The 26,104-nt window shown below is 40.8% G+C and overlaps 1 protein-coding gene across 2 annotated transcripts in view; it reads right to left on the bottom strand.

Moving 5' to 3' along the window:
• Window positions 1-26,104, bottom strand: part of TEDC1 (tubulin epsilon and delta complex 1) — a 74,029-nt gene that overhangs the window by 22,345 nt on the left and 25,580 nt on the right. For both annotated transcript variants that reach the window (XM_086753547.1, XM_086753548.1), the window contains exons 5-6: window positions 23,853-23,951; window positions 2,493-2,579 (exon numbers count right to left, since the gene is read on the bottom strand). In XM_086753547.1, coding sequence (XP_086609673.1) covers window positions 2,493-2,579; window positions 23,853-23,951 — 186 coding nt within the window. The remainder of the gene's footprint in view (window positions 1-2,492; window positions 2,580-23,852; window positions 23,952-26,104) is intronic.

The raw sequence follows: 26,104 nt of genomic DNA, 5'->3' as shown, positions 1-26,104 counted from the left end.
TTATTTTAAGAGATAACCTCCTCACTTCATTATTCATACTTCTAAGTTAACAGAAAACTTATGTTGCTAACCTAGCTTATTTTAGAAAGAACTGCATATTGTCAGGTATTCTCCACTGCACTAAAGCATGAAGTAACACTCATGGGACAGATAATCAGTACTGCAGAAGCTCTAGATATGCCCCTTTCCCTCAAACTCTGAGATTGGATGCACTTCTATGGCTTTTTGTAACAAAGTGATGACCAGGATGGAGATACGTGCTTACACTGCTCAGGAGAGCCTCATCTGCAAAGTTGTAACACCCACAGGACCACCTGTGCCCACGTAAAAATCTACAGATTGAGGAACCCCAAGAGATCCCTGCTCCAGGCTGGTCAGGAACTCTGTCAGCTCTGCTTGACCATGAACACTTAGCTGGTTCTATAATTAATTCTGCAACTGCCTTCAGAGATAGCAACTGTTATTTGAAATACTCAAAAAAACCCCAAATAACTTCAGAGTCCTTGAAATGCATGTACCTATACACCATAGTGCACAGATTATGTAGAAACACACAGTTTCCAAGCCAGGGGAGCACAGCATTACTAAAGGACCCAGGCCTCCTCACTCAGAGTATTAAATATTTATTTCCATATTGTTATCAAGAAGACATTAAATAGGAGAGGTCATAATCTCTTTTAAGGACATAATTTGCATTCAACATTATCTTTAGAAACTGGAGAAGTAATGTGAAAACAGCAAGAGGAAATTCAGCAGTTGAGCAGCATGGTCTACACAGGGGCAAGGAAAAACCAAATGCCTAATTACTGGCTCAGCAGCAACACTGCTGGAAGAGACGTCAGAAAACCAGAAGTCACCAATGTCATGCTGTTAAAGTCAAGTACCATTTTAGAAAGTATAAACACAAGCCTCCGTGATAGAAGAGCACTGGCTCTAACACTGACATGCAGCTGAGACACCTGAAGTTAAACATGGACAAATGGGAGGGAAAGTCCCATAGGAGAGCAGCAACAATCATCACAAGTTTGAAGGAATGGCCTACAAGGAGACGTTGACAACACCAATTCTGTTTAGCCTAGAAACAGAGCGGGAAGGCAGTGACATGCTAACAGCCTTCACTTATATAAAAGATTTATTATAAAGATCATGGGAATTCCCACCTCCCTCTTTCTCTCTCTTCCCTGCAGGTAGGTTAAAAACTCTGGCTTAATTAACAGTAAGAGATTTTTAGGCTCATACAAGAAAAAAAACTTTGTGAGATAGCTAAGAATGCCAAAGACACCCTACAAAACCTTCTTTCACTGAGTATCAGCACTGCAAATTGGCACAAAGCAGCGCTGAGGCCAGTAACTTGTCCTGACCAAAAGCCCAGCTCATAACAACACAGAGATATTCTGGGCACCGACAGGCTAACAAACTGCATGGAAAAAAAAACAAAGCTTTTTTTTTTGTTTTGTTGAGTTTTTTGGGTTGTTTTTTTATTTTTTTTTTAATTTGAAATTCATTAAACGATAGAATTTTAAAGTAATATTACTGCAGTCACTCCAGTTGCTCTAGTTACGGTGTTCAACATGTCAGAGGCAAAAGTTTTGGTGGATACACTGAAATGCCATAACACTTGCAGTTATACATTGCCTATTTGGAGCCAGGCTTTTGCTAGTGTTGAAGCTTTCCAAATGACCACAAGAAGGTAGACAGGTAAAGCAAAACGTGTTATGTAACTAATGGCAGTTTGAATGGCTCTGCATTGGAAGTACTCTTCAAGACAGGTGAGGTAATTTTACACTTCTGTGCCTTGCTTTTAGTGTGGAACAAGGCATATGTGCAATTAACAGTCAGCTCACCAATTCTCAAAATTTTGTAAACTCATATAGCTAATGTGGTGCTCTAAAGGATTATTCTCAGCAACTGTGAATGGGCAAAAGTTGTAGAGAAGTGAGATGGATGGTACCGTTTACATTCACTTGAGAAATTGTAAGATGCACAGAGAAAGGCTTATTGATTTCCTTACGATCATTCAACACAGTTCAAGGGGAAACTGGCAATTTCAACACGTTATTTGGCTGGGAAAAATGAAGTTGTTTTCAATATTAGCTGCTTGCAAATTTAATTGTTCTCAAGTCAGCAATAAAGCTCAGAGGCCCTCTTCTGAAAAGCCATTTAATTTTAACAAAATGTACAATTGCTATGTTTAAAAAGCATTAAAGAGATGAAGATCAGACGTTTTCATTTGTGTTAACTGTATGAAATTCTGCTACTCTGCCCTGCAATTCCTCAGCTTCGCTGAGCAAGTCTTACTCAAGAAAAACAGAGTGATGAAGGAAAACTAAGAAAACATTCCTTACTTTACCAAATAATTTTTCCCCTTCTTCTCAAGTGCTGTTGAACAGTTGCTTTGCAGCATTTATTTTTGTGGGGAGAGGCCTTTGGAAGTGGCCAGCTCTTTGTTAGACTCAATAAAGCTGCACTTTGAAATTAATTTGATTCATTACCATCCACTGCCAATAAACTGGTTCCAGTTGCTTCCACTCCAGAAAGGCTTCTAGTTGCCTGGTTTCAGATTCCAGAAGCTGTAACAGCTAGGGGAAAGGAGACAAAGGAAAGATAAACAGGTAACATTGGTCACTTGTTAACTAAAGGAAACATGTGTTTGGTCTAAATTACAAGAAGAGTGTCATTGGTACATAGGGCAACAGTGGATCACTTTACAATAACATTGTAAAACCAGCTGCAGAAAAAATGATGTGAAGCACTTTTCCCAGCATCACCGATTTATTGCTCACCTCAAATGCACAAACACCCTCAGCTTTACATAAATAAATGTGAGTTTCCATATTGTTTTGAGAGATCAAAGAGCCATAATTCTGATACATTAAGGCCTAGATGGATGACCATCTTCAAATATTCTACGCTTCTTGACTATGAAAATAAGCTATGTTTGTCCAAGAGTATTTTTTTCATCTGTCCATTTACTCACATTTATCAAGGCTGTAAGGTCTAAACATCTTTTTCTCTTCCAGGTCATGTACGGCCTTCTCGTAGCTAAAACTTACACAGTTGGTCTTTGACTGGGTCTCCTCATAGTCAATAGTAATGACCCCAACTGTGATACACAGGTACCTCCACTAGCCCAGCATACCTCCTTCCCATGCTGCTCCCATGCCTGCTGAAAACTCAGAACTCCAGTGTCTCCAGTCCTCTCTGCCTCCTTCCCCAAAACCTTTCATCCCTTATTCAAAACCCTCAAACTGAGATCATCTCTGATGCTCTGAAATAGCATGGAAGAACTCCCTCTAAAAATGTCATGTATTTTATAAATTGTCTGATCTGCTGCATGAGGAATCCCTCTCTTTACCTGAGAGTACCTGAAGGAGAGATGTTATGTTCTAGCTATACAAATAATTATTTTTTCATAAATATATATGTAACACACATGTATGCACACATTTCTATGAAGAAAGAGACATTCCAAGACTAAGTATTTATATATGAGTAAAACAAAAGGTCTTGGAAAGAATGATAGTTGAACAAATTAGATATAAACCAGAGCTTACCAGTTTAACAATTTCAGTACTGGCCATATATTTGAAATTAACAATTTTAACACCAATCTGATGCCAAAGGCAACTTTCTAAGATGACACACACACAGTATATGGTATCAAAGAGAACGATAAGGATCAGATCAATACCAGTTAAACCCATCTTATAGAGACAACTATCTTCTGCTAGCTTTGTTGGGTTTAATTACTTACTAGATAACATATAATTTAAGTAACTGCAAAGCATGAGCTGAGTTGACTTCGCAATTTTATTCTGCAGATATAACTTGAAGATAAAGAAATCAAAGAAAGGAACGCATTTTGCAAGAGTAACTGCTGGAAATTATGAGCAGTTTGCTCTATAACACTGCTGGATCCAAAATACAATTATTACACATTTTTCGCGCAACTGACACTTGGCATTACGCTTCATGACTCTGCTAGCTTCAAGCTCAGCTGGTATATGAAAGGTGGAAGAATGGGTTTCTGTCTCCTTTTCTCTTTTCTCATTTTTTCCACAGGTATATCTACAGCACAAAGAGCTTACATTATGGGATCCGATGCTGGCAATAAAACCCAGACAAAAAGTTGATTAAATATTCAGGCAACAGCTAAGTTACTTGATTTTAAAGTAGCTTTGTAATGTCATGAGCTGTGTGTGATTGCAGTATGAGCACATCTTGTGACAGCTAAAGAGGGCTGAAGGTTGGAATGGGGAGCTTTTCATTTTAAGCCTTCAAAAAAAAAAAATTTTAGTAAAAAGACAGTAATCATCTTTACTTTCAGTCTCACTAGAGGAGCTCCTGAACATTCAAAAAGCCATGTCACTTGCTTTGACACCACAACTGAAAGGATATGGTTCTGAAACTTCACCGAACCTGTAAATGATCTGTTGGAGTTAACTGACCTTAACAACAATCAAAGCTTTCTGAGCAGTCTCCTGATCTCAAGCCTTTCAGGATCTTTTGCATTTCCGGGGCGGGGGGCCTGTGGTTTTTATCTTTCTTTTTTTGTTGTTGTTTTAATCTGCTCCATTAGTTATGCAAAAAAACTTGAACAGCTTATTGCAAAACATTCATCTGACTCAGGTACTTAGGGTATCCTCACCTTTCACTAAGGTATTACCACCCTCAGAAATACCAGGCCAGCAATTGTGTGCTAGATCGTTTCAGTTGTAAATGAGTAATGGGATGACTAGACCGCTCATCCCAGGAGGACAGTTTTCAGACTAGCTGGAACGCACCATGACAGTGTTAGGCAGCCTGCAATAGCCATTTGAGTTTCTGCCCCGAGAGACTGAAGACACTGTTCCTGGATGCCAATACCCTCTGGCATCCTTTATATGGGCCTTGCAAGACTGATGTTATTGCAGCACGGAGAATAAAGCAGAAAACAGTAAAAACTAATGTACTACAAATATCCTTGCGATATCTTAGCAAAAACCGTAAAAACAAAGAAACGTTCAAGGCGAGGACGGGACATGGCTGCATGCCATGGATTTGGTCACAAGGATGGTCTCGACATGACCCAGGGGTGACGGGCTTTCACTCAGACACACCTGCCCTTAAGAGATGAATGGTTATCTGCATCAGCCAGCTTCTTTCCCCCAATCTCATCCTTCACTCAAGCTTCTCATAAGCATTTATTGATCTTTAACTAAACTACGCATTTTGTGACTTCGAGGTCAATGGCATACATTTCTTAGGTCACTCATCACAGTGACATCACAGCTGGTATTCCAGCTGTATTTGCAGTCAAGGAAACCGAAGCCCAAATCGTTCCTCTACATTTTCCCCAAATACAGTACCTTTTCCTATTCATTTAGTACCAACAACAGTTCACAAAGAGATGCTTTTAGATGCGATGAGCAGTTCCACTGCTGCCGCTACATAAACCTCTCAAAATTCAAGACAAATTTGCAAGCTGCATCTAAAGCTGCCTGCTCATTTTCGTTGACCTGAGGACCCAGATGCTGTCATGCCTCCTAGTAAAATTTAAAGACTAACATATGCAGAAGAGCATTAATTTTGTCCCATGAAAAAAGTGAAGCAGCAAGTAAAAAATGTGCCTCACGTGGATATCTAAATGATGCTCAAGGATAACATACAAAAATTGTCTTTCCCTCCACACAAAATTTAAGACAATGAAATCCATTTCCTTGATACTTCTGGAGGAAGTTATTGCTCTAAAATACTTACACTGAGAGAAAAAGTAATGACAAATTCAAATTTCTAATCTCTGTGGAGAAGTAATTCCATAATGAATGCTGAGAGCAAACACTTTGCAGTAACAACTTCTCTAAACCATTGTAAAGAAACCATCACTGCTGCAAACGACTTGCAAGCAACAGTTTTGCTATAGAGGCTAACCTGTGCTTAACTGAGCTGTCTCAGAGCAGGCTGCCAGGAAACCTGAGTGATGCAGAAGAATGCGAACTCTAAAGAACAAGCCTTGCTTCCTCCGACATGCAGCTGTGATCTCCAAAGCCAAACATCCCACATCCAACACAGTTCATGCAACTCTGGAAACTTTAGGAACTTCAGCTGCAGAAGTCCTAGGTGGCAATATCATCTAGGTGTTTTTTGCATGCTCAACAAGAGGCCAAAGTTGAGTCTGCCTTCATATCCACAAATCTAATTCACACCAAAATCATTAAACATATTTGTAATTACTTTTTCTGTTGAGACATTAATCTTTTTCATATTATTTACTAGTATATTGCTAAATTCATTGATGCCTGCAGACTGTTACAGAAATCAATATTTAATAATTTGCAGCATAATGCATCCTTTTAATAGGCTGCATTCCAGAGAGCTCCCTGGAGCAAGCGTTTAATCTCTGATGCCCGCAGATCATAATTCAAGTAGCGTATCACTGGCAAAAGTATTTTTAATCAAAAATTGCTCTGCCTAAATATTCAGAAAATCATCCTATTGTTAGACAGACAAAAAAATGGTCTTTCAGCAATAAATTACATTTCTTGACTCAGACAAAATGCTGCAGATTCATCACATATGGCTGTAGATAAAAAACTTGGACTGGACTCCAGATCACTGCAAACCTCACTCCAAATGCCAACATCTCAAGTGTGACTCAAGGCTCCAGACAGGGTTGGCTTAGCATGAAAGCTTATACAGGGAAGTATCAAGAGACTATTTCATACTTTTATTTGTTTAATAGGAAATGGCTTCATTCAAGTGATGTTGGTAATCTGAATACTACTTCTGAATATGTAAGAACTGCAGAAGAGAGAAAAAGTGGAGAAGTTCCTTCTAAAAAAATGCGAAGAAAGGAGTAAAGACTCATGAAAAAGTTACACAATTTACATTACCAGAAGTAAACCATAACTGGAGTTAAGGCTTTAGACACCTAACCAAGCACCAGGTGAAATAAACTACAACACAGCTTCATCTCAGCTACCAATACAAAACTCCCTTACCAAAAAAACCAAACTCATTGACAAATGAGCTGCTCAGCAAGCAGGGTGTTAGCTGGATGACATTTGGTTTAAAATGGCACATACTGCCCAAATTGCACATTAGCAGGGTTAAGTTTTGAGACTCGCTTCACCAAAAACAGATAAAACCTTGGTATCATAAACATCTGAGGCTGGAACAAAAAACAACACTGTAGGTGGATACACTCAGTGCTCCAAGATTCAGTTCCACGTTGTGATTTCTCCAGAAGCAGAGCTGGTTTAACACATTCCCATATATCCCTTGAAGGCTGAAGTGAAAATAAATAGGCTTGAAAACTAGAAAGTCATGCTGGAGTAGTGTGAAGTACAATCAGCTGAAGAGCAAAAACCAACAGACCAATAAGCAGCCTCTAGCCACAGGGCAAATAAAGATCTACTCAAGTCATCTCTCTGCCGGTGAAATATCGCTGAGGGTTGAGACAGAGCAGGAGAAACACTGCAGCCCAACCATCACAAGGCAGGCAGATCAGAAAGGCTCCTGGATGACGAAAGTCTCCCACGGACAGCTATGGATTCCATAGGGATCTTGACCACACTAGCAGTGGTGGGGAAAGTCCCTCTGTGGCTCCAGAAGTAGGTATTTCTGCATCTGCTGACCATCATCTCTTTTGGAATTGTAATGGCACTTTTAAAATCTTCCCCTGTGGTGCAGATTGTAAGAGAATACAGGACTTGGATCTTCAGCAGAAGATAAAATACATAAAACACAAAACAAAGCTGCTTTGGGTGGAGGAGTGTAATTCCAGATGCTTGGAAATGTGCAAAACACTCCAACATCTAAAACAAATGACATGATTTTTCGACTCGCCAACACCAGTTTTATACCACTGCAACTCAAACTTCAATTGAGCTATCTCAGTTTTACATTGCTGAGAGCAGGGAATCAAACCACTAGTTAAAAACTTAAGTGACAAAGATCATCATTATAAAACATAATTGCTATTTGTGGAGGGATTTAGAAAACAGCTGTTTAAAATGAAACGGAAAGAAAATGGAATTTAAAGCAAACAAAATGAGGCATTTGGCACATAAAAATTGCACTACAGCTCTCACAGCGACAGGCAATGAACTGAGATGTACTAACAATGACACTCACTTGCAGAGAACAGGTCAACAAATGGACTGCTTCGCATTCTTCCCTGTAGAAATGGCACATATTAAAATGGGGAGAAAAGATCAGGAAAAAGAAGACTAAAGTGCAATTTTTATACTTTAACAGCCAAGATCAAGATGAATGAGAATGGAAAAGGTACGCATTTTTTTCCCTAAAGGTAACACTGATTTTGGGTGCCTAACTTGGCATACCTCAAGAGCCAAATTTTCAGGCAGTACTAAGTATTTTTAGCTGAATATATGCTCAGTTAAAGCACTTCCAGTACATAACAAAAAAAATCACAATTTACTTCAGCAAAATCTCAGCCCGAGAATTTCAAAGGAAAGCACCAAATTGTATCACAGTACTGCCTGACAGCTGCTCATATTGTACTGCCAATGAGAACCCCCATGTAGCTGATGTCAAAAAAAGACCATTATACATCTGCTTTTATTCAGACTGTTTCTGTACACAGAAGAAAGCATTATCCATACCCAGTTTTCTCTTTTCTTCCCACATATACTCGCCCATTTTCCTATATTTTTAACAGACCACGAAAACGCACATAGAAATCAACAGGAACAAGCAATTTCTGATTTGCTTTTTAAACTCATCTAAATTCAGAATTGATGCTACACTTCTGAGCAGTACCAATACCCTGGTTTCTGTATGTTTCCACACTGGATGTTACTACACCAGGGAGAAGTGCTAGTCATAGGAGGAGCACTTCCTTTCCTTTGTGTGTGTGTTGTGTTATGACTACTAACTTCAGCAGGGGAACTAACCCTTTAGGTTTTACCTTCCCCCTTAATTATCCCATCCATCCTTGCACCATCTTATTATATCCACCTACTGTGTCCTTCCTTGACATCCTTATCCTGCATTTGGCAGTGAATAGACAAAAACACTATCCTATACAAAGCCAAAGAAATGCTTTTTTAAAAAAATCAGCCTATATTGCAAGCACGTACTAAGCCAAGGTGTTGGCTTTTTTTTTTTCCTTCCCTTGAGCTTTAGTGCTCTCTCTTCAAAATAAAGGGCTATGTAGCACAAGTTGTGCACAAGTGACGTCTTAACCTCCTGTGGAGGCTTTTCCATATGGGTTCATCTATTCTCAACCGAGTACACCACAGGCTGCCAGTTCCAAAGGCCACGTAAGGCTCCCAAGCCTCCTTTTCCCTCCCCGTCTGCTCCCTGCAAGAACAGGGGCTCAGAGGCTCAAGAGAACTACCTTCCTCGTGCAGACCTTCCCACAGGTGCCTGCCAGCTCCCTGCCACCTTCTTTGCCTACTGGCCTGTAAGAACCAGGTGGTGCTTAATCTAGGACTGGATGAGCAGTGACATCCAGGGCTTCCCCAGTTTTGCTTCAAGGGATGGTTCATCAGGGATGGAGCTGCATGGCTTCACCTGTGCTCCCAAGGGCACCAGCAGATGTACTTCATGGCTAGGACTGGTTTGTACAGCATCCACAGCCTCTAAGCACTAAAAAAATCTTAAGTGTTAAATAAAATCTAGCTCTTACACAAAGACAGAAAAAGAAACACAATAAAGAATGGCTTCCACCACTGGAGACCCAACAGCACACAGAATTATCACAGATGTTCCTGTTAGTTAAACAGTGAACTTTAAAAGTTATTCAATATGCAGATTAGTCTAAGCTTGCCAACTTGGTATGAATACACTTTCTCCCAGCCTAGCTCTTCTTTGACAAGCCATCATACCCTATCACGCATGCAGGTATTTTAATACATTTAAAAATATGCATTATTGACTAGAGAAGCTACTAATTTAAAGTCTGCTACATACAGTCTCCCTTATGTCATTTCATTTCTCTTGCTAGTCTCTTAACACAGTCCTTTAAATTGACAAACATATTTAAAAAGAACCACAAATCTGAAACCACTTGCAAAGCATGAGTAACAGCTGATTTTATAAGTCTATTCCTCAGCTATTTAAAAAAACAAAAATACCTGCCAGTAGAGCTAACATTATGAGTCAATTGCACACAAAGAGTAATTTTACAAAGCTATTAAAAAAAAAAAAAACCTCTACCAATCTCCTCCCAATTTGAGCTGCATTCTCACCTCCAAACAACAGATTTCAGTTCAGCTTTTCAGCAACAGTTCAGTTGTGACCAAAACCACTGCAATATATTAACTTAACTTTAGCTGGTTTCTTTAATTAGCATGAGGCTGGAGAATGCAGTGGTCCTGTTGTGCCTGACTTTCCGAATAGGTTAAATGTGTTTTTGATGCAGCAGTGGACACAGGACAACAGAGGTCCCAGCAAGGGATCACAAAACCATCATACCTCTGTGGCACTTTGGGATCAGCCATCATCAATAGCCATATTTTGGCACAAGAGAAGACAAGCCTGAAGTCCCTTTTCTGTTAGAAGTTGATAACTGGTTTATCTTTTTGATGAAAACAACAACAGTAATGACTCCACAAGCATATTACAAACATGCTCTGCGCTCTCCAGTGGCTACTGTTAGCTTCAAGGCACAATTCAAGAGGTAAGTTACGAGTTTTAAAGCTCTTCACCTTAACGTATTTTTTCCTTCAGTGCCCGACATCCCAGTTAGGATCCGCTAGGCTGGACCAATGAGACCCTGTCAGACTCCATCACCAAAGAATAGCAGCAAGTAAGCAAATTCCACTCTGAAATCTGCTACCAAGAAACATTAAGAGGCAGCACGACCATTTTGATACAAATGTGGAGAGAACACATACCTCTCACACTACACATGCCCCTGCATACCAGCCTCAGCTGACCCAGCTGACAAACGGGAACATCATCATTCAGCTTACAGACACCAGATGTGACGCTGGTACAGTCTTTTCTGTAGTGCTGCATGGGACCACAGAGCCTGCCTGCCCTCCCTGTGCTGGCCCAAAGCATCACCTGAGCCGGGGTAGTTTGCTCCCACTGCCGGGTTTGTTAGCACTTCCACCAAAAATATTATCCAATGCCAGCTGATGACAAAGCACCTCAGTCTTGTCTCTCCAGGTTATTAATTCCAGATGCATTGTCTCAGGTGGAATTGTATTATAGTATGTCACTGTCATTGTCACTGTCACAGCATTCAAATTATGTTAAGTACAGCATAAAACAAGCAAAAGCACAAAAGCAGCAGTGAAACTCAGTATCATTCTATCAGTTTTTCTGTCACTGGCAATCACAACCAAATGTTCATATCAGTCAAGCCACATAATGCAGTTCCCGCCTCAGTGCAGTACGTACCTACTGTGTTTCAGAAATACCTTCCTTTCTTATGGCGTAGGAGACTAAGATATTGCTGCTACAGTCTGACAATTTATGGAGTCCATGATGAACCACTGCATCATTTTTCAAGGACCAAGAACTCTACATGCTTGGTCAATAAAATGTACTAAGTAATAACTCATCCCCAAAAAATGGTGATGGCAACTCCAGAACTGCAGCTCTATTAACGCCTTTTTTTTGTATGGATAAGTTTAGCTGAAGGCAATATTAGTGACAAATTGCAGCCTGGGGATATTTTCAGATCAAGGTAATAATGCCATGAGGTAGAATGATTTGCTTTAGTGTTGCTATGTAATACTGCCAGTTCTTCCAACGGGACACTAATTGCAGCCAGAGGCCACCTTGCTTAAAAAATATCTAAAGAAATATTTTAGCACTAAAACTGTCTGGAGTAATAAAAAAAATAAAGCATCTTTCCCAAGAAGGGGCATTGGGAAAGTGAAGTCAGGTACAGAGTTCAACAACCAAATTATTTACGGCTGGGTGACAAGCTAGTGCTTGTCAGCTGAAGAAGCTGGTCTCACCCTAACATCATCAGCTGCCAAGCAGAACCACGCAGGTGGGAAGGGACCTCTGGAGGTCTCTAATCCAATCTCCTGCTGAAAGTAAGGTGCTCAGCGCTCTGTCTAGCAAGTCCTGAACATTAACAACAGACATGTCACCCCTTCTCCAAGATCTGGTTCCAGAGTTTGACTACACTCATGGCAATTTTTTTCCCCTTTTATCCAGCCAGAATTTATCATGTTCCAACTTGTGTCTGTTGCCCCTCTCCTGTCCCAGTGCACCTTTGAGAAGAGTCTGGCCCGTGCTCCAGCCCTGGCCACCTCAGTGGCCGTATTGCATTTGCTCCTGTATGCTGCTGTCCTTGTGCTGGGTAGCCCAAAGGGGACACCTAGCACTCAGTCCCACGAGCGCTGGGATCCCTTCCTTCACCCTGCCAGCTGCACTCCTGCTAACACAGCCTGAGATGCCGTCAGCCTTTGCTGCCTGAGCGCACTACTGGCTCCTGGGCAACTTTTTGTCCACCTGGACCCCCATGGTTGGGTTGGTTTTTTTTTGGTTTTGTTTGTTTTTGCAAAGCTGCTTATTAAGCAGTCGGCTCCCAGTCTGTACCATTACAAGGGGTTATTCCACCTCAGATGAAGACCTTTGCACTAGGCTTTACAGAGCTTTCTGAGGCTCCTCTCAGCTCATTTCTCCAGCCCATCTCGGTCCTCTGAACAGCAGCACTGACCTCCAGTGTATTCTCTGCTAAGCGAAATTTGGTATTGTCTACACACTGGCTGGTGGTGTGCTCCATCCCATCATTCAAGCCATGAATAAGACATTAAACAGTACTGGCCCAATCCTAGAGGGACTTCACTAACAACCAGACACCAATGTGAGTTCAGTGGCCAAAACAATTTTCCACTCACATTATCACACACTTAGCCAGCGCATCTCTAACTTGGCTATAAGGATTTTCCTGTAGTGACACAAACACAGGCACATTCTCTGTCCCTAACTGCCTTTCTCAAAGCTCTTTAATTACATGTCTCTGCCTACTCTTGGGATGGGATACTCCACACTGCATTGAAAGGGAACCACCAGCAGGATCTGAGGGGACTGTGAAGGTGGAAAGTGCCTGTCCCAGAGCAGGCGGAACTGAACCAGCCGGTAACAGCAGGTTACTGCTCATCAGATGAGCAGAAAACCATCTAATGCCACAGACAGTTGCAGGGAAGGAGAAACAGAGGAGATTATTTTGATCATATTCATTCTTTGATATTTAAAACAGTTTAGCTCCTGCAGAGGCTTCTTTCTTTCTACAGCATGAGGAAGAGTCACTCCATACGTTTCTAGCCTCTCCAGCCTGCCTAAATTAACTCTCCCACAGGTACCCATTCATCCCTTCTACTGTCACCAACCCCAAACTTCCACCCTGATCTCCAGCTGCTTCCTGACTCTGCATAGTCCTTGTCCGTCTTCCAGACAGGATCTGGAAGCCAAGCTCCATAGCTTCGGGAGAGGGGTGAAACCTCCAGCAGCAGCACAACCGGGACAATGAGGGAAAGTTAGGAGTGGAATTCCTCAACCAAAACAACTTCTCAGCTGTCTGCCCCAACAGGAGACTACACTACATTCAGAGGCAAGTAATTTATATTTAACTTTTTTTCAAAGTTATCCATTCTGAAATTGACTTGAATCTGCCTTAGAAATATCAGTGTACATTATCTCTCACAATCTGATTGCTCTTGCTTCTACAGTGCCCAGCTAGCCAGAGCCTTTCACCTTCTTAAGAAGGATCAGGAACCCAGCTACAGGTAGACAGTCTAAAAGCAGCTGTGAAGCCATTTGACCTCTGTAACTCTTCCTGATTTTACACAGATGACAAGAGTTGCATCTGCTCTGCCCCATTTTTTCAAATGAGTACCTGATCCACCGTTTCCAACAGTTTTTAGTAACTACTATAGCAAACAATGTTTTATGTGATAAATGTCAGGAAATGAACTGAAAACCAATTGCCTACAGTATTTTGGAAGGAAAGTGACATGGCAGCCTACCCCCTCCTTCTGTAGAGCGAATCATTAAAAAAGGCAGGGATAAAATTCTTTGTTCCTGCCACGCAGCACAGGGTGGGCAGCACATGCTGTCACTGACAGTTTCTTTGCTTTCTTAGTGCTTATTCTTTCCTTGCGATGAAATGTGAGAAGGAAAAACATATCTGAATCACCAAGAGTATTTTTATTTCATTTTTAAATTGTATTCTCAGTAGCCACTCTCATACTCTACAGGAAATACATAACAACAACCAAATAATCTCATTTGTAGGACAGTATCCACTGCTGCTCCAGTAATTGTAAGGAGGGGTTCCCATGAACACAGCCGAAGAAACAAAATACAACAGCTTTTTCCAATTTCAATAACTTTCAATGTCCCAACCTCTAAACCACCAGAGCCTTCTCCCAGAAAAACAACAGTATGTAGTAACTTACTCTACCCACCCCAGTGGAGCAGATTTCACTGTGCACAGCACTGCAGCAGGCACTCTGCTCCTGACATTACACCATCAAAAGACCAAACTAGAAATATCTACAGAGAAAAAATTAAATCTTTCAAACAACAACCCACAGGGGTTTAAAGCCAGTTCTTGATCCATCATTCAGCTTTACCAACATCAGGGCTCCAAGGGGAACGCAGTAGTCTAGGGCAGGGCAGGACTTTCAGACAGGGTCAGAAAGCCAGCTCGGACCAGCTAAGCATCACTGCCTGCTGCTCGTCATACAGCAGCACAGAGGCTGTATTTTGTTTGAGCCTGCAGGTGACCTTCATATTAAATCCATCCTTACAGCCTCCACTCTTTCTTATTTGAACAACCACCATCAAAAAAAATCCAGTACTCTGGATCACTCAGCTCCCTCGAGCCTTCTTGTGCGAGCCTCCAGGCCTCCTGCATTTAGGTGCTGGAGCCCCATATATAATTCAGTACGTTATCGGATCTGCTTTCCTCTGCAATATTAATATGTCAGCTCCCATGTTAGTTCTCACCAATCTGACTACCATGCATGTAAAACGTCTAAAGTAACTGTGGCTGGAGCAACAACACAAAACATTAAGTAATTTAACAAGGGGGAGGAAAAAAAAAAAAAAAGCATTAGCTTTGACCGGCAGTGTTGTTCAGAGCACACGGCAGTAAGTATGTTTTACACTTTTAATGCACAATCCAGCAAGGTAACTGCTAAAGCTGGAAACCGAAGCATTCGAAGTTTATAAGTGCCAGAATTCAAGCTGCCTAAACAACACTAATTTGACCATCTCATGTGTGTAAGTTCTAGAATTACATGACCTAAATATTCTCCTTCATAATCTGTCTTACCAAAGGCACGGAAAGGCTGGTGCTCACTGCACAACCTTTTCCTTTTAAATTGCATATTATTTTGCCTGTTCTTCAGAGGGAAGCCATGGATTTATTTGCCATACATCATTCAAATTCCATTCTGAAGACAGAATTTTTATCTTCCAAATAAACAAGTTATCTTTCCTAATGACCCGTGTGAGATGAGATGATAGTATTATTGTCATTTTACAAGTTAGAAATTAAAGCAAAGAGATGAAAGTAAAATGCTTCCATTTCTTTTGGATGCCTTAACTGAGACTTCTGAGACCTGATTTTTAGAGAATTTTAAAATTACTATAAAGCACTTCATGGATACAACTACCCAGTGCAACTCAACAACTTGCAGAGACACTTTAGGTAGTTTTCATGGAGTTAGCTCCTGAGCCAACATAGCCATGGCACACTGCCTTGGCTGATCAGCGCCAGTGGAAGAAACCAGGCAGCTTGCCCAGGTGTATTAGCACGCACACCACTCTACTGACTCCAGGATCCAGCCCAATACTTCAGCAGAGCAGTGTGCTTCAAGGACCTGCTGCACCATTTGGGGTTAAACCTGACATTACTAGACGATGCCACCTGCACTGCTGAAACTCTTGAGGGGCTCCAAGCAGAGGTCCCACCAAGTTCAGTAGCAGCTAGGAACACTCAACGTTTCCAGAAATCAGATCCATGACCATCAAACTGGACGCACAAAAAAAAAAAAATGGAAAAGGCCCATCAGTAGCCTACCATGGGGAGTCTAGTTTCAGTAACTTGCTGCAGGGAACTCGAGAACCCAAAGGCAGAGAATTACTGCAGGTTTCCAGGACAAAGCTCCACTGCCTCGGCTCTTAAGGCTTCCTCCCTCTTCCAACAATTCTCCCACTCTTCTTCACCTTCATCAACCGCTTTCTTCACCACAGCTCTGACTCAAAAACAAGCCGCTCTGCACTCTGAACGATACCACAGTTCTAGGACAAAATATCCTAGTAAACATACTTAAAGTAACATTACTAATGTTACAGTGCACCATATTACTCCAATTTAGACTATTAATTTCATTGGTTTTTTAAAAAGATACTTTTGAAAATTATTTCTGCAGCAGCAGGAAGATACCCATTGCTTATCTGCAGGATCAGACTCTTGGGTCAACAGACTAGCAGCAGCAGCAGGTTTTCCACAGAACTACTGGTTGTCCACAGGACCATCACTGGAGGATGACGACATTTTCCTGCAGGTAGGAGATTTCTCAGAATCCTGCAAGGAGCAAGACAGTGATTCAAGTCTCTAGACAGACTTATCTTCCCATTTGTAGTTCCCTGCCCTAACTGTCCTCTCCACGCCGTGACCTTTCTGTCCGTATTCAACCCCTCCTGCTGCAGCCTGTCTTCAGTGCCTCACTCAGTCTCTTTCCACCAAGATAGTCTGAATTCTTTCACATTATCGGAGCCACCTTGTCTCCCCACTGCCCTCATGCAGGCCTCTTGTCCAGACGTCTCTTCCAGCTCCTCACTTCACTGAACAAGAGCCACCACTGTCCATCCTACCCCTTTCCTCTGTCTGTCCAGAGCCCTACTTCTGCTCCTAAACAGTCAGCCCATGTTCCCTGTATTCTTCAATGAATAACGTTAGAATGGTTTAGTAAAAGCAAGTTAAAGACAGGAAGAGAGGAAAACCTGAATATGTTACAAGGGCAAAGCATTTACTATTTTTTTCCAAAGTGCTGCGGTGAGCACAATTATGCAGATTCAAAAAACTTGTCATAATTGACCTTTTCAAAACATGTATGTTAGACCCATGGACACACAATTCACTGGTGAACCCTGAAATTCATTAAAGGTCAGCAGTTCTAGAACTTCTCATTTCATCATTAAAGAACTTAAGACGCACTCAGCAGCAATTATCAATGAAAAGCAAACTTGCTTAAAAACAAGTAAAAATTTTGATGCATTTGGTTAAAAAAAAGTTCTGTAAAAGGAAAAGAAAAAAATTGTTCTTGCTACAAAATCTATAAGCTTACTTGTTGTCCTGAAAATTCAACAATGCCAGGAATCCAAGATTCTGGTCATGTGAAGCCTTGTAGATTTAGTAAATGGTCAGGAGTTACTACTGATTCAAACTAAGTTTATTCTGGCGGTGTGTAGAGTAAGTCTAAAATCTCATTGTGTTTAGATCCTTTGGGGCTTAACTGTCTCTTCTACACTATTGCTTCAAGAACTGTGTCACAGACCTTTGCATTCCTTTGGGGAAGATTGTTCTCCACCTTTCTGATCTCATTCACAGTAACATGATCTCTCCCCACCTTGAAAACTGGTTCATGCTACAGTCTTTCTATGAAGACCTCACACAGAGCCTGGCGTAACACCTAGCGACATGAATCTCCGTGAAGATTTCTGTGGAGTCAAGACTGGCCAAGGAGGGATTTCAGACAGAACACACACAGAAAAAAAAAATTCAAACCAAAAAACCCCACATCTTTACAAATACTCACAAGCCCCGATGTAATTACTCTTGAACTTCGTGCTGTATTATCTTTTACGCAGGGTCCACTTGAGAAATTTCAAGTATTTTTTTTCCTTTCAATAAACTGTAACACGATGACAAATAGGCAAAGCTGTCCTTAATTAGAACAGTAGTTATAATATGAAATACTGATCCTGTTCCATGATAGAAATGAGAGAACTATGGCTTTTACGAAGGGGAAAAAGCAATGAACGTTAAAAAAGCTGAGGACCAGATCAAACACAAGCAGTTGCCAGAGCATCACAGAAGATAATGAATCTATGACAATTTATGCCAATGAAGGCAGCTTGTCCTTGAAGCTCAAGGTCATTTTTTCAGAAAAGAACAAATCTTTTTTCTGGAATTTGCATGCAGTACAAGCCTTTGCTTCCTGAATTAATTGTCTACACAGCAGCATCACAGACTATAGCATGAATGTGATTTTTTTACATTGGTATCTAGGCTCTGAGAAATATGTTGATTCAATTCCTTCTTGTACAACAGATGGAAGGACATTGTAAAATATCACATGGTGCCCTAGCAGGCTCTTTGAAATTCAAATAAGATTACATATCCTTCACCTCTACCATACAAAACCATAACAAGGTTGATTATAGAAATAGTACATACTATAACAGGTCTGTGTCAAATCAGTAATGTGACTAAGTGTCAAGCTTAGCAGCAGGGTTTTAACTGTTTATTTTCATTTAGCACCTGGCTGCAGCGTCTGTCACCACTGGGAACGTTCCATGAAGTCCCAAACAATTAGCACAAGGACACCCAATGTAGCAGCTGCAATTATCCTGCCATAGTTACTCCATTTTCATCCAAGAGAGTCAGCAACTTAGGATCCATTTCTGGAGATAATGCAATACCATAGCAATTATTCAGTAAGCAGCTGAATAACTTGTGTTAGATAAGAGACTTCACTTGTGCTCTGCCTTCACATGAGTTCCAGGAGGTGGTGCTGTCACTCAGACAGAAATGGACCAAAAACTCTCAAAGGGTGTTTGTGCACTGAGTATACTGGTTGATCTTTCCGTTTAACATGCCTGTGCAGATAAAATACTTCAGCGGATCAGGAGGTCTTTATGCAAGAAGTGCACAAGCCCACATGTGCATGCACATAACACAAACTGAAGACTCAAATTTAATGCAGAGTAACTAGTAAATGCATGTTCAACATTTTTGAAAGTTCAAGGCCTGTCAGTTCCTAACACTCTCAATCTGAATGTACTTGCTCCAAAAATAACAGAACCCCTTTTGTGTTTTGCGTGAATTCAAACCATGGGCTATTACAGAGAACAAACCTGTTGTGTCACCCATCTGTAACAGCCATCTGGGACAGATGTTTTAAATGGAAATTCCCACAAGATTTAGGGTCCACAATCAACTTACCTTACAACTTGATCATTTACCCCCTGAATGTCCCAATAAGAAATTATGACTGAAGGAGGCATACACATACTGTACATTGGTTTCCTTCCCTGGTACCTGAACAGACCAGAAAGCAGATCACTGCTATGCCTATAGCATCCTATCCCATCTCACCCAATACCTGCTGCTTGGAGAGCTGAAGCTCACCTGAATTTTTTATGGGCATGGAATTGACCATACATAATGTATGCAAAGTCAGACAGACTATTTGTTTGCTCTTACTTACTTGGTACCAAGCACCTTAGTTCCTCAAGCCAAAGAAATTCCCCTTAAAATGAGTTAATGATCATCACGTATAATTTTTTTTTCATAAAATTCCAAAACAAAGTTATTAGCTATTCACACTCAAGTTCTACGAATTTCTCTGCATGTCCATCTGGCAGACAGCTGCATTATTTATTTGCTGTCACACTCAGTAAATTGATCTAATGGCATTTAAAGGTGCCATCCTTCCTCATTACATTTTCAATGATCACTCCGCCACCACCAGCATTGTACCAATGACCTGAGTTCTGACTACAACTCTTAATCTTTGCTAATCACAAAACCTACAAGATTGAATTCCACATATAAAGCCAGACAGAAGAAACTGAAGGACTAGGCTGTATTGCTTCAGAGTTCATTGATCTCTATATGGTAACAATTTGATGAGAAAGTTAATTTAATGACTCTGGAGTGCAACATACATTTTTTGAGCTCAAGGTAAAATATCAGAACTGGCGACACTGCAATGCAGAATTAAGGTAAATGGGCTTCATAGCCAAGAATGGGATCACATTATGCTCACAATGATGAAAAACCACCCAATCTGTCCCGCATCACAACCACTGTTCTCGCAGTTCCAAGAGGAATGTGACTGCTTCCCCACAGACAGATAATATAGCCTGGGAGAGCTTGGGGCCAGTGTTGCCTCCCCTCAGCCACATCCTCTGCCACTTTCCCCAGTAAGGTTCCAAGCCATTTTAGCTGTAGTGTCAAAGACCAGAACTCTATTTCTGCTCTGACATGTTTCAGGCTGGCAAATAACAGCACCTCTCACTCACACTGGGGAACCATTTAAAAACAAGCAGTACCAACACAGCTTGGAGAACGTATCAAAACACAAGACACTCCAGATGCGCTAGACTGTGTTCTAGCATACTCTAAGTGATACATGCAAGAGGCTTTAAGGAAAAGACACAATGAACATCCAAGCTCCCCAGCAATGCACAGGCTGTTGCATGCTGCCACGCTGTAATTGTTCCCCATTTGCACAGTGTAACATGGCCTCGCAGGCAAACAGCTGCATAACCATCACCACTGATGCACTCCTGCTGAGAAGGTGACAACCAGCATATTTCTCGTGTAACACTCTGCAAGCCAGGGAGTGTTCAAAAACTCATGACAGCATCCTGGGAAAGAAAGGATACGCATGTTGAGGTCAAGAGCTAACATGAGCATGCACATGTACTTCAATTGGAAACTGAACACCAACTGAAATAACATCGCCTCCCCTTCACTGACCCCTGGGCAGCACAGGAACCAGCGGTGACCTGCGACACACAGCCACACACATGTATAACCACAGCCAAGCCAAACCGCAGGAGAAGTTGGAATTTTTATCATGCCTCACTAGAGAAAAACATAACTAAAACTATTACGCTTGGAAAACTTCCAGCTCTATGAATCTGACAAAGACATTTATGCTGATAAAAGAATAATAATGTCCAGTGAAATCCCTGTACATAAAAGCACTAAAAGAGTTTTATAGTCAGAAATCCAAGGGAAGAACATTTTAAACAAGCTAATGTGCAAGTACTGAAGTTTAACTTTACAGCTATCTGTATCCTATGACACTCTTCCTGTCAGAATAAACATCTCTTGTTTTACTACAGGTCAGATCAACTTATCTCACAGGATATTTTTCATGAAAATGAACTCTAGGCCTCAATAAAAACAGCCCAATGTCCTTTCTGTGACAGCTAATTCTTGACACTTTGATCCGCTTTGCATTTCTATCCTTTGAAGGATGCCTAACACAAGAAGAAATTAATAACGCCACCCACCAATAGGGATGCATTACAGTAAGACATATTGACATGCTTGCTCTTTTTATTGATGCGTGCAGCAGGTTGTTAGTTGAGGTAACATTAACAGAAATGTCACATTACTTAAAGAGAAAAAAATTATTTCACAGTTTTTGGAAAAAAAAAAACATTTGGCAGAGTGCTGCCATCTGCACTAATATTTGGAAACTACAATACTCAAATATGCATAATTTACTTAATCTTATCAAGATATTTGAAAATTAGAGGCTTTTTATTACATTTTCCAAAGAAGCATCACTGTGTCTAATGAGCATTATATCCATCTGGAAAACTGACACTTGAAACAGCCTTGCCTTTTCAAGTCCATACCACCTTGTTATATCAGGCTCTTCATAGATACTGAGCATCTGACTTCTGGAAGATGCTTTTGGGAAGTAAGGGGAGACAAAAACTAGAAACATTGCTCAAATGATGACAATAACAATTTTAGGTCTCTCGAAAATATATATACTGAAGTGTTATGATTTCCTGCAATTTTTTCTGGCTCATTTTAGAATCAGGCACAAGAGAGGAGCTTAGAAGAAACCCTTTTCTTGCATAGGTTTGAGAGCTTCAAGAGGTTAAGACTTTCACAGCTGATTATGCTGACAAACAATTCCAGTCCAAAATGGACCTGTCCAAGCAGTAAGTGACATAAGAAAAGAATTTCCAACACACATGAGCTGGAGTCTGTTTGGGATTGCATCTGTTACCTGTTAGAGCCCAGAAACTGAAGATGGAGATTGTGGCCACTTAGTTTATTTGAAGAAACCATCTTCTGCAACCCTGCCTCTGTCACTCTCAGTGATCACCCCTGTTTTGAAGGGATGTCTCAGGCTTTAACTAAGCAGCATAGCTGTCCACTAAATCTTCTTGACTACAGCACTTTACCTAACCACAATGTTTAAAATACAAAAAGATTCTTTCCATTTTATCCCGAGCCTCCACTGAACAGCACACCTGAAGCAGACATCCAGGAAAGCGAGCAGCATGCAAGAAAAACTGGAATGATTCATTTACAGTGCAGTCAAAACCAAATAGGCTCTTTCAGAGTATCCTTATGCTTTACTGTAACAATCTGTACTGTAACAGATCAGTGACATATTCAGGGTAAGGCTTTGGAAAAAAGTAGTTGCAAAGTTCTTCTACGCAGTGTGAAAGTTTCTAGTACCAGCCCACCAGACCTTTCTGCACATTTGCTAAGCTCTGGAAGACTATAAAGTACAGGCTTCAGAGGAGAGTGCTGCTGTGCCTTCTGAGCTGCTGAGCAAACTGTAGAAAAGGGACTGTGAAGCAGAAATTAAAAAGAAATCTCAGGCTGACCTAGCCATTTGCTCTAGAAAAACAATAATTTTCCAGAAAAATGTTTTAAACAGCTGAATCTTATCAAGAGGCTGGATATGAACTGTTCATCCAAGGAATGCTCAGTAATGAAAGAGTAAAGTGCACTTTAGGAAGTTTGAACATAAGACTATCTCCCATCTTCAAATCTACTTTTCTGAATTTCTTTGTGTGCAGTATTTACAATGCCGACTTCTGTTCTTAAGGTAGCAACAGAAAGAATATCTTCTTTGAGTAAAAAGATTTGGACTGCAGAAATTTGCCAAATATTGATATTGTGAGGGCTAAGCTTAAAATTTCCATCTTGTTTCAGTTTTACATAGAATTAACTTTTACAAACTGATTTGTGAAATAAATGTATTATGTTGTATTAAACAAGCAAATTGTATTACTTCAAATAATAAACTGAAACATCTATGATAACAGAGTATTTGAGAGCAGCAGAAATACATATGTAAAGGTAAAACAGTACACTAGGAAAAATAACGTTGTTTTAGGAGGTTCTGTCTGAACACATAAGGAAACATTTTTTTACTGAGGATGACTGAGCACGGAGCAGGTCACCCAGAGAAGCTGTGGAGTCTCCATCCTTGGAGATATTCAAAAACCAGCTGGACAGGGTCATGGGCAGAGCCTGCTCTGGGTGACTCTGCTTGAGCAGGGGAGTTGGACCAGGTGACCTACAGAGGTCCCTTCCAACCTCAACCATTCTGTGCTTCTAAAATATTTGTCAAAATAAAGCCCCTTACTACCATCGAAAAAGGTAATCAACTTGTATAATTTCTGGAACTAATGAATGCTAGTACTTCAGACGTGCTTCAGCTCTCCTGGAGAGATAAATCAGGTCTCTCCATGTTCTGACAACACGCTCAGACAAGGTCACATGCAAACACTTTGCCTGGCTGGCCCAGAGGTGGTTACTGGTAGTATACAACAGCAGTCAGCCAAGTGATCTAGAACGTTTTTATTTTACAAACCTTTTCTTCAGCAGCACTTTCAGTCGAGTCTCTCCCCATTCTCTGTCTACCAGTTTTGTAAAAACTTAGCCTAATACCTTTGTGTCTATGTTCTATCAAACTGGAAGAAACCATTTGGTGAATACAAGTTCCAAGCAAGGAAACTGACAATTCAATCTATAAGCCCTTATTTCTGCTGGAAACCAAGTTAAACACATTACAAGGAGTGCAGTCTTTGGCTGAACAATGTTTGCGCAAAACACACAAAGCATCCAAGAATTACGGGAGAAGCATTACCTCCTTGTAGTTCTCCTGTTGTCTAACGAGATCGGTTTCTGTGACAGAAAAATGTCCAAGGTTCTGGTCTGTATGAGAGCCACTAGTGAACAAATGGACCTGGAATAGATTAAATTAAACGATATCTGTCAGTACAAGGATCAGATAATTAACATCATCATTAGCTACCATCTAATGGCTGCATGGATCGGAACGGTGATGTGAACCAGTAGTTTCAAGCCCACTCCCAATGGACAAGTACAAATGTAACTGCTACCACCAACACAACAGACCTTTTTAAAACAGCCTGCAGAAAGTGATGATCATTCACCACAATTATCTCACAAAATGGTCCATCTGGTATTGTCACCAGAACCGCATGCAGGAAACTGCTGCCACCACAGTAAAACTGAAAGATTTCTCTCTTCATCCTTTCTTAAAGCCTTTTGCCACTACACACACTCTTGTGCACAGCATGAAAGGCAAACCATTTACACAGATAGCAGACATCTTAACAGAGGTAAAGGATACCCTCAGCATATTTTTTTTTCTTCCTTTAAAGCAGAAAATGCAGTAAGTTTCTCTTTTGCTGATATATACTGTTGGCTTTCACTTACTGGGACCTCGTCCCAGCTGCACTGGTGATGGTATCATCAATTACTTGACGAAGAAGCTTCCCAAGTTAGTCAAGGGAACAATAAAAAGCAATTCCTCCTATTCAGAGCTGATCCCTTTGTTACTGTAATAACTGCAGCTGCCAAACAAGATAGCAGTGCACATTTGTCAGACAATCGCTCATATTTCATTAATATTTCTGCCAGAAGACAGAGAACGTTTCCTGCTTTTCTTCCTTTATTCTAATATGAACTTTATAATACACTTGGGTATTGACAACTATTTTAAAGTTGACAGGCACTGGGTAATTATCAAAGCTTCCCTGAAACTTCAGAATATTTTAGCGTTCCTTTCCCAAAACTCACTTCTGGTGACAACCATCTGTCACATGTGCAGAGCTATGCGAGTTTAAAAATAAAAGAGCACCTCCCCACACAGTGTTCTTCCTTTCTACTTGCCACTCCTCTCTCTGCTGCATTCTTGCGTAACTCTGACTGCCAAACCTTTGGGCCTCCAGCACCAGCGATGAATTTCAGCCTCTTTTCAAAAGTATGTTGCAGCAGCATCACTGGCTCAAGCCAAAACCAAATACTCTAAAGCTGTAATAACAGAGGAATAAGGTGTTCCCTAGAGGCCAGACTAGATGAATACTGGAATAATCCAGTATTTGTATTTTTACAATGTTATTGATAACCACAACATACTGAAGATAAAACAAGGCTTAAAGAGGGAAATAGTACCAAGGTAGAAGCAGCAGGTAAGCGGGCAAGAGACAGAGCAGGTGTAGCTGTTGCTGCGTGGCACTGGAATGGACTGAGGAGGAGGCAGGTCTGATTTAACCTTACACTAACCTTTGCATGAGAGTACAGGGGCACAGCCCCCCACTAAGCACCACTGCTAGGGAGTTTCTAGTACCAATGCCTAAATGCCCTTGAGCCTAGGCACCCTGCAGGGAGGTCAGCTTGTCTAATTCACCTAAGAGAAGATGAAAAGGGAGCTTGATCATAGTTCACACACGCTTGCACAAGAGAAAAAACTTCTACTGCATTAAAGAATGTGCTATTGAGATCTAACAGCAAATTCACTTTAGGAAATGACAAACATTTTCAAACCAAATATCTTAAGACAAAAAAGATATCATTAACCAATGTAGTAATTTACAGAGCAACATAGTAGATTCTTCATGCCAAGATACAGATGCATCTAACAGTTGCAGTTTAGCTCACTCATAAATTACTGACAACGAGGTAATCACCCAGAACAAATCTCTGCACTCTGTTATTCAGAGATCAAGACTTTGTCCTTGTCCCTTTACTCTTTTACTAGAACATCAGATATATAGATATGACCTATCCACTGTAGCACACCTTATTTTATATGAGTTATCTTAGAGGAGGCACAAGAAACCACTCCATTCATAGGAGGTATTTCCCAGTGCTGCCCTGCATCCTTACTGACAGAACGCAACTCTTGCTCTTACAGCTTCCAAGCATACTATAACCATTATGGCCATTTTACCATAACCTGATACTGTCAATTACGTTGAACTCTTCTTCTATCATCACAAATACATTTAAATGTAATTTTATTCCTGCTAACTGATACCCACAGTCCACAATCAGATGTTCACCTACTTAACAAAATTCACCTCTGAACCC

Source organism: Chlamydotis macqueenii, chromosome 8 (assembly GCF_036417535.1).
Source record: "Chlamydotis macqueenii isolate bChlMac1 chromosome 8, bChlMac1.mat, whole genome shotgun sequence".
NCBI lineage: Eukaryota > Metazoa > Chordata > Aves > Otidiformes > Otididae > Chlamydotis > Chlamydotis macqueenii.
The sequence above is the reverse complement of the archived record's forward strand: the minus strand, read 5'-3'. Positions and strand labels throughout refer to the sequence as shown.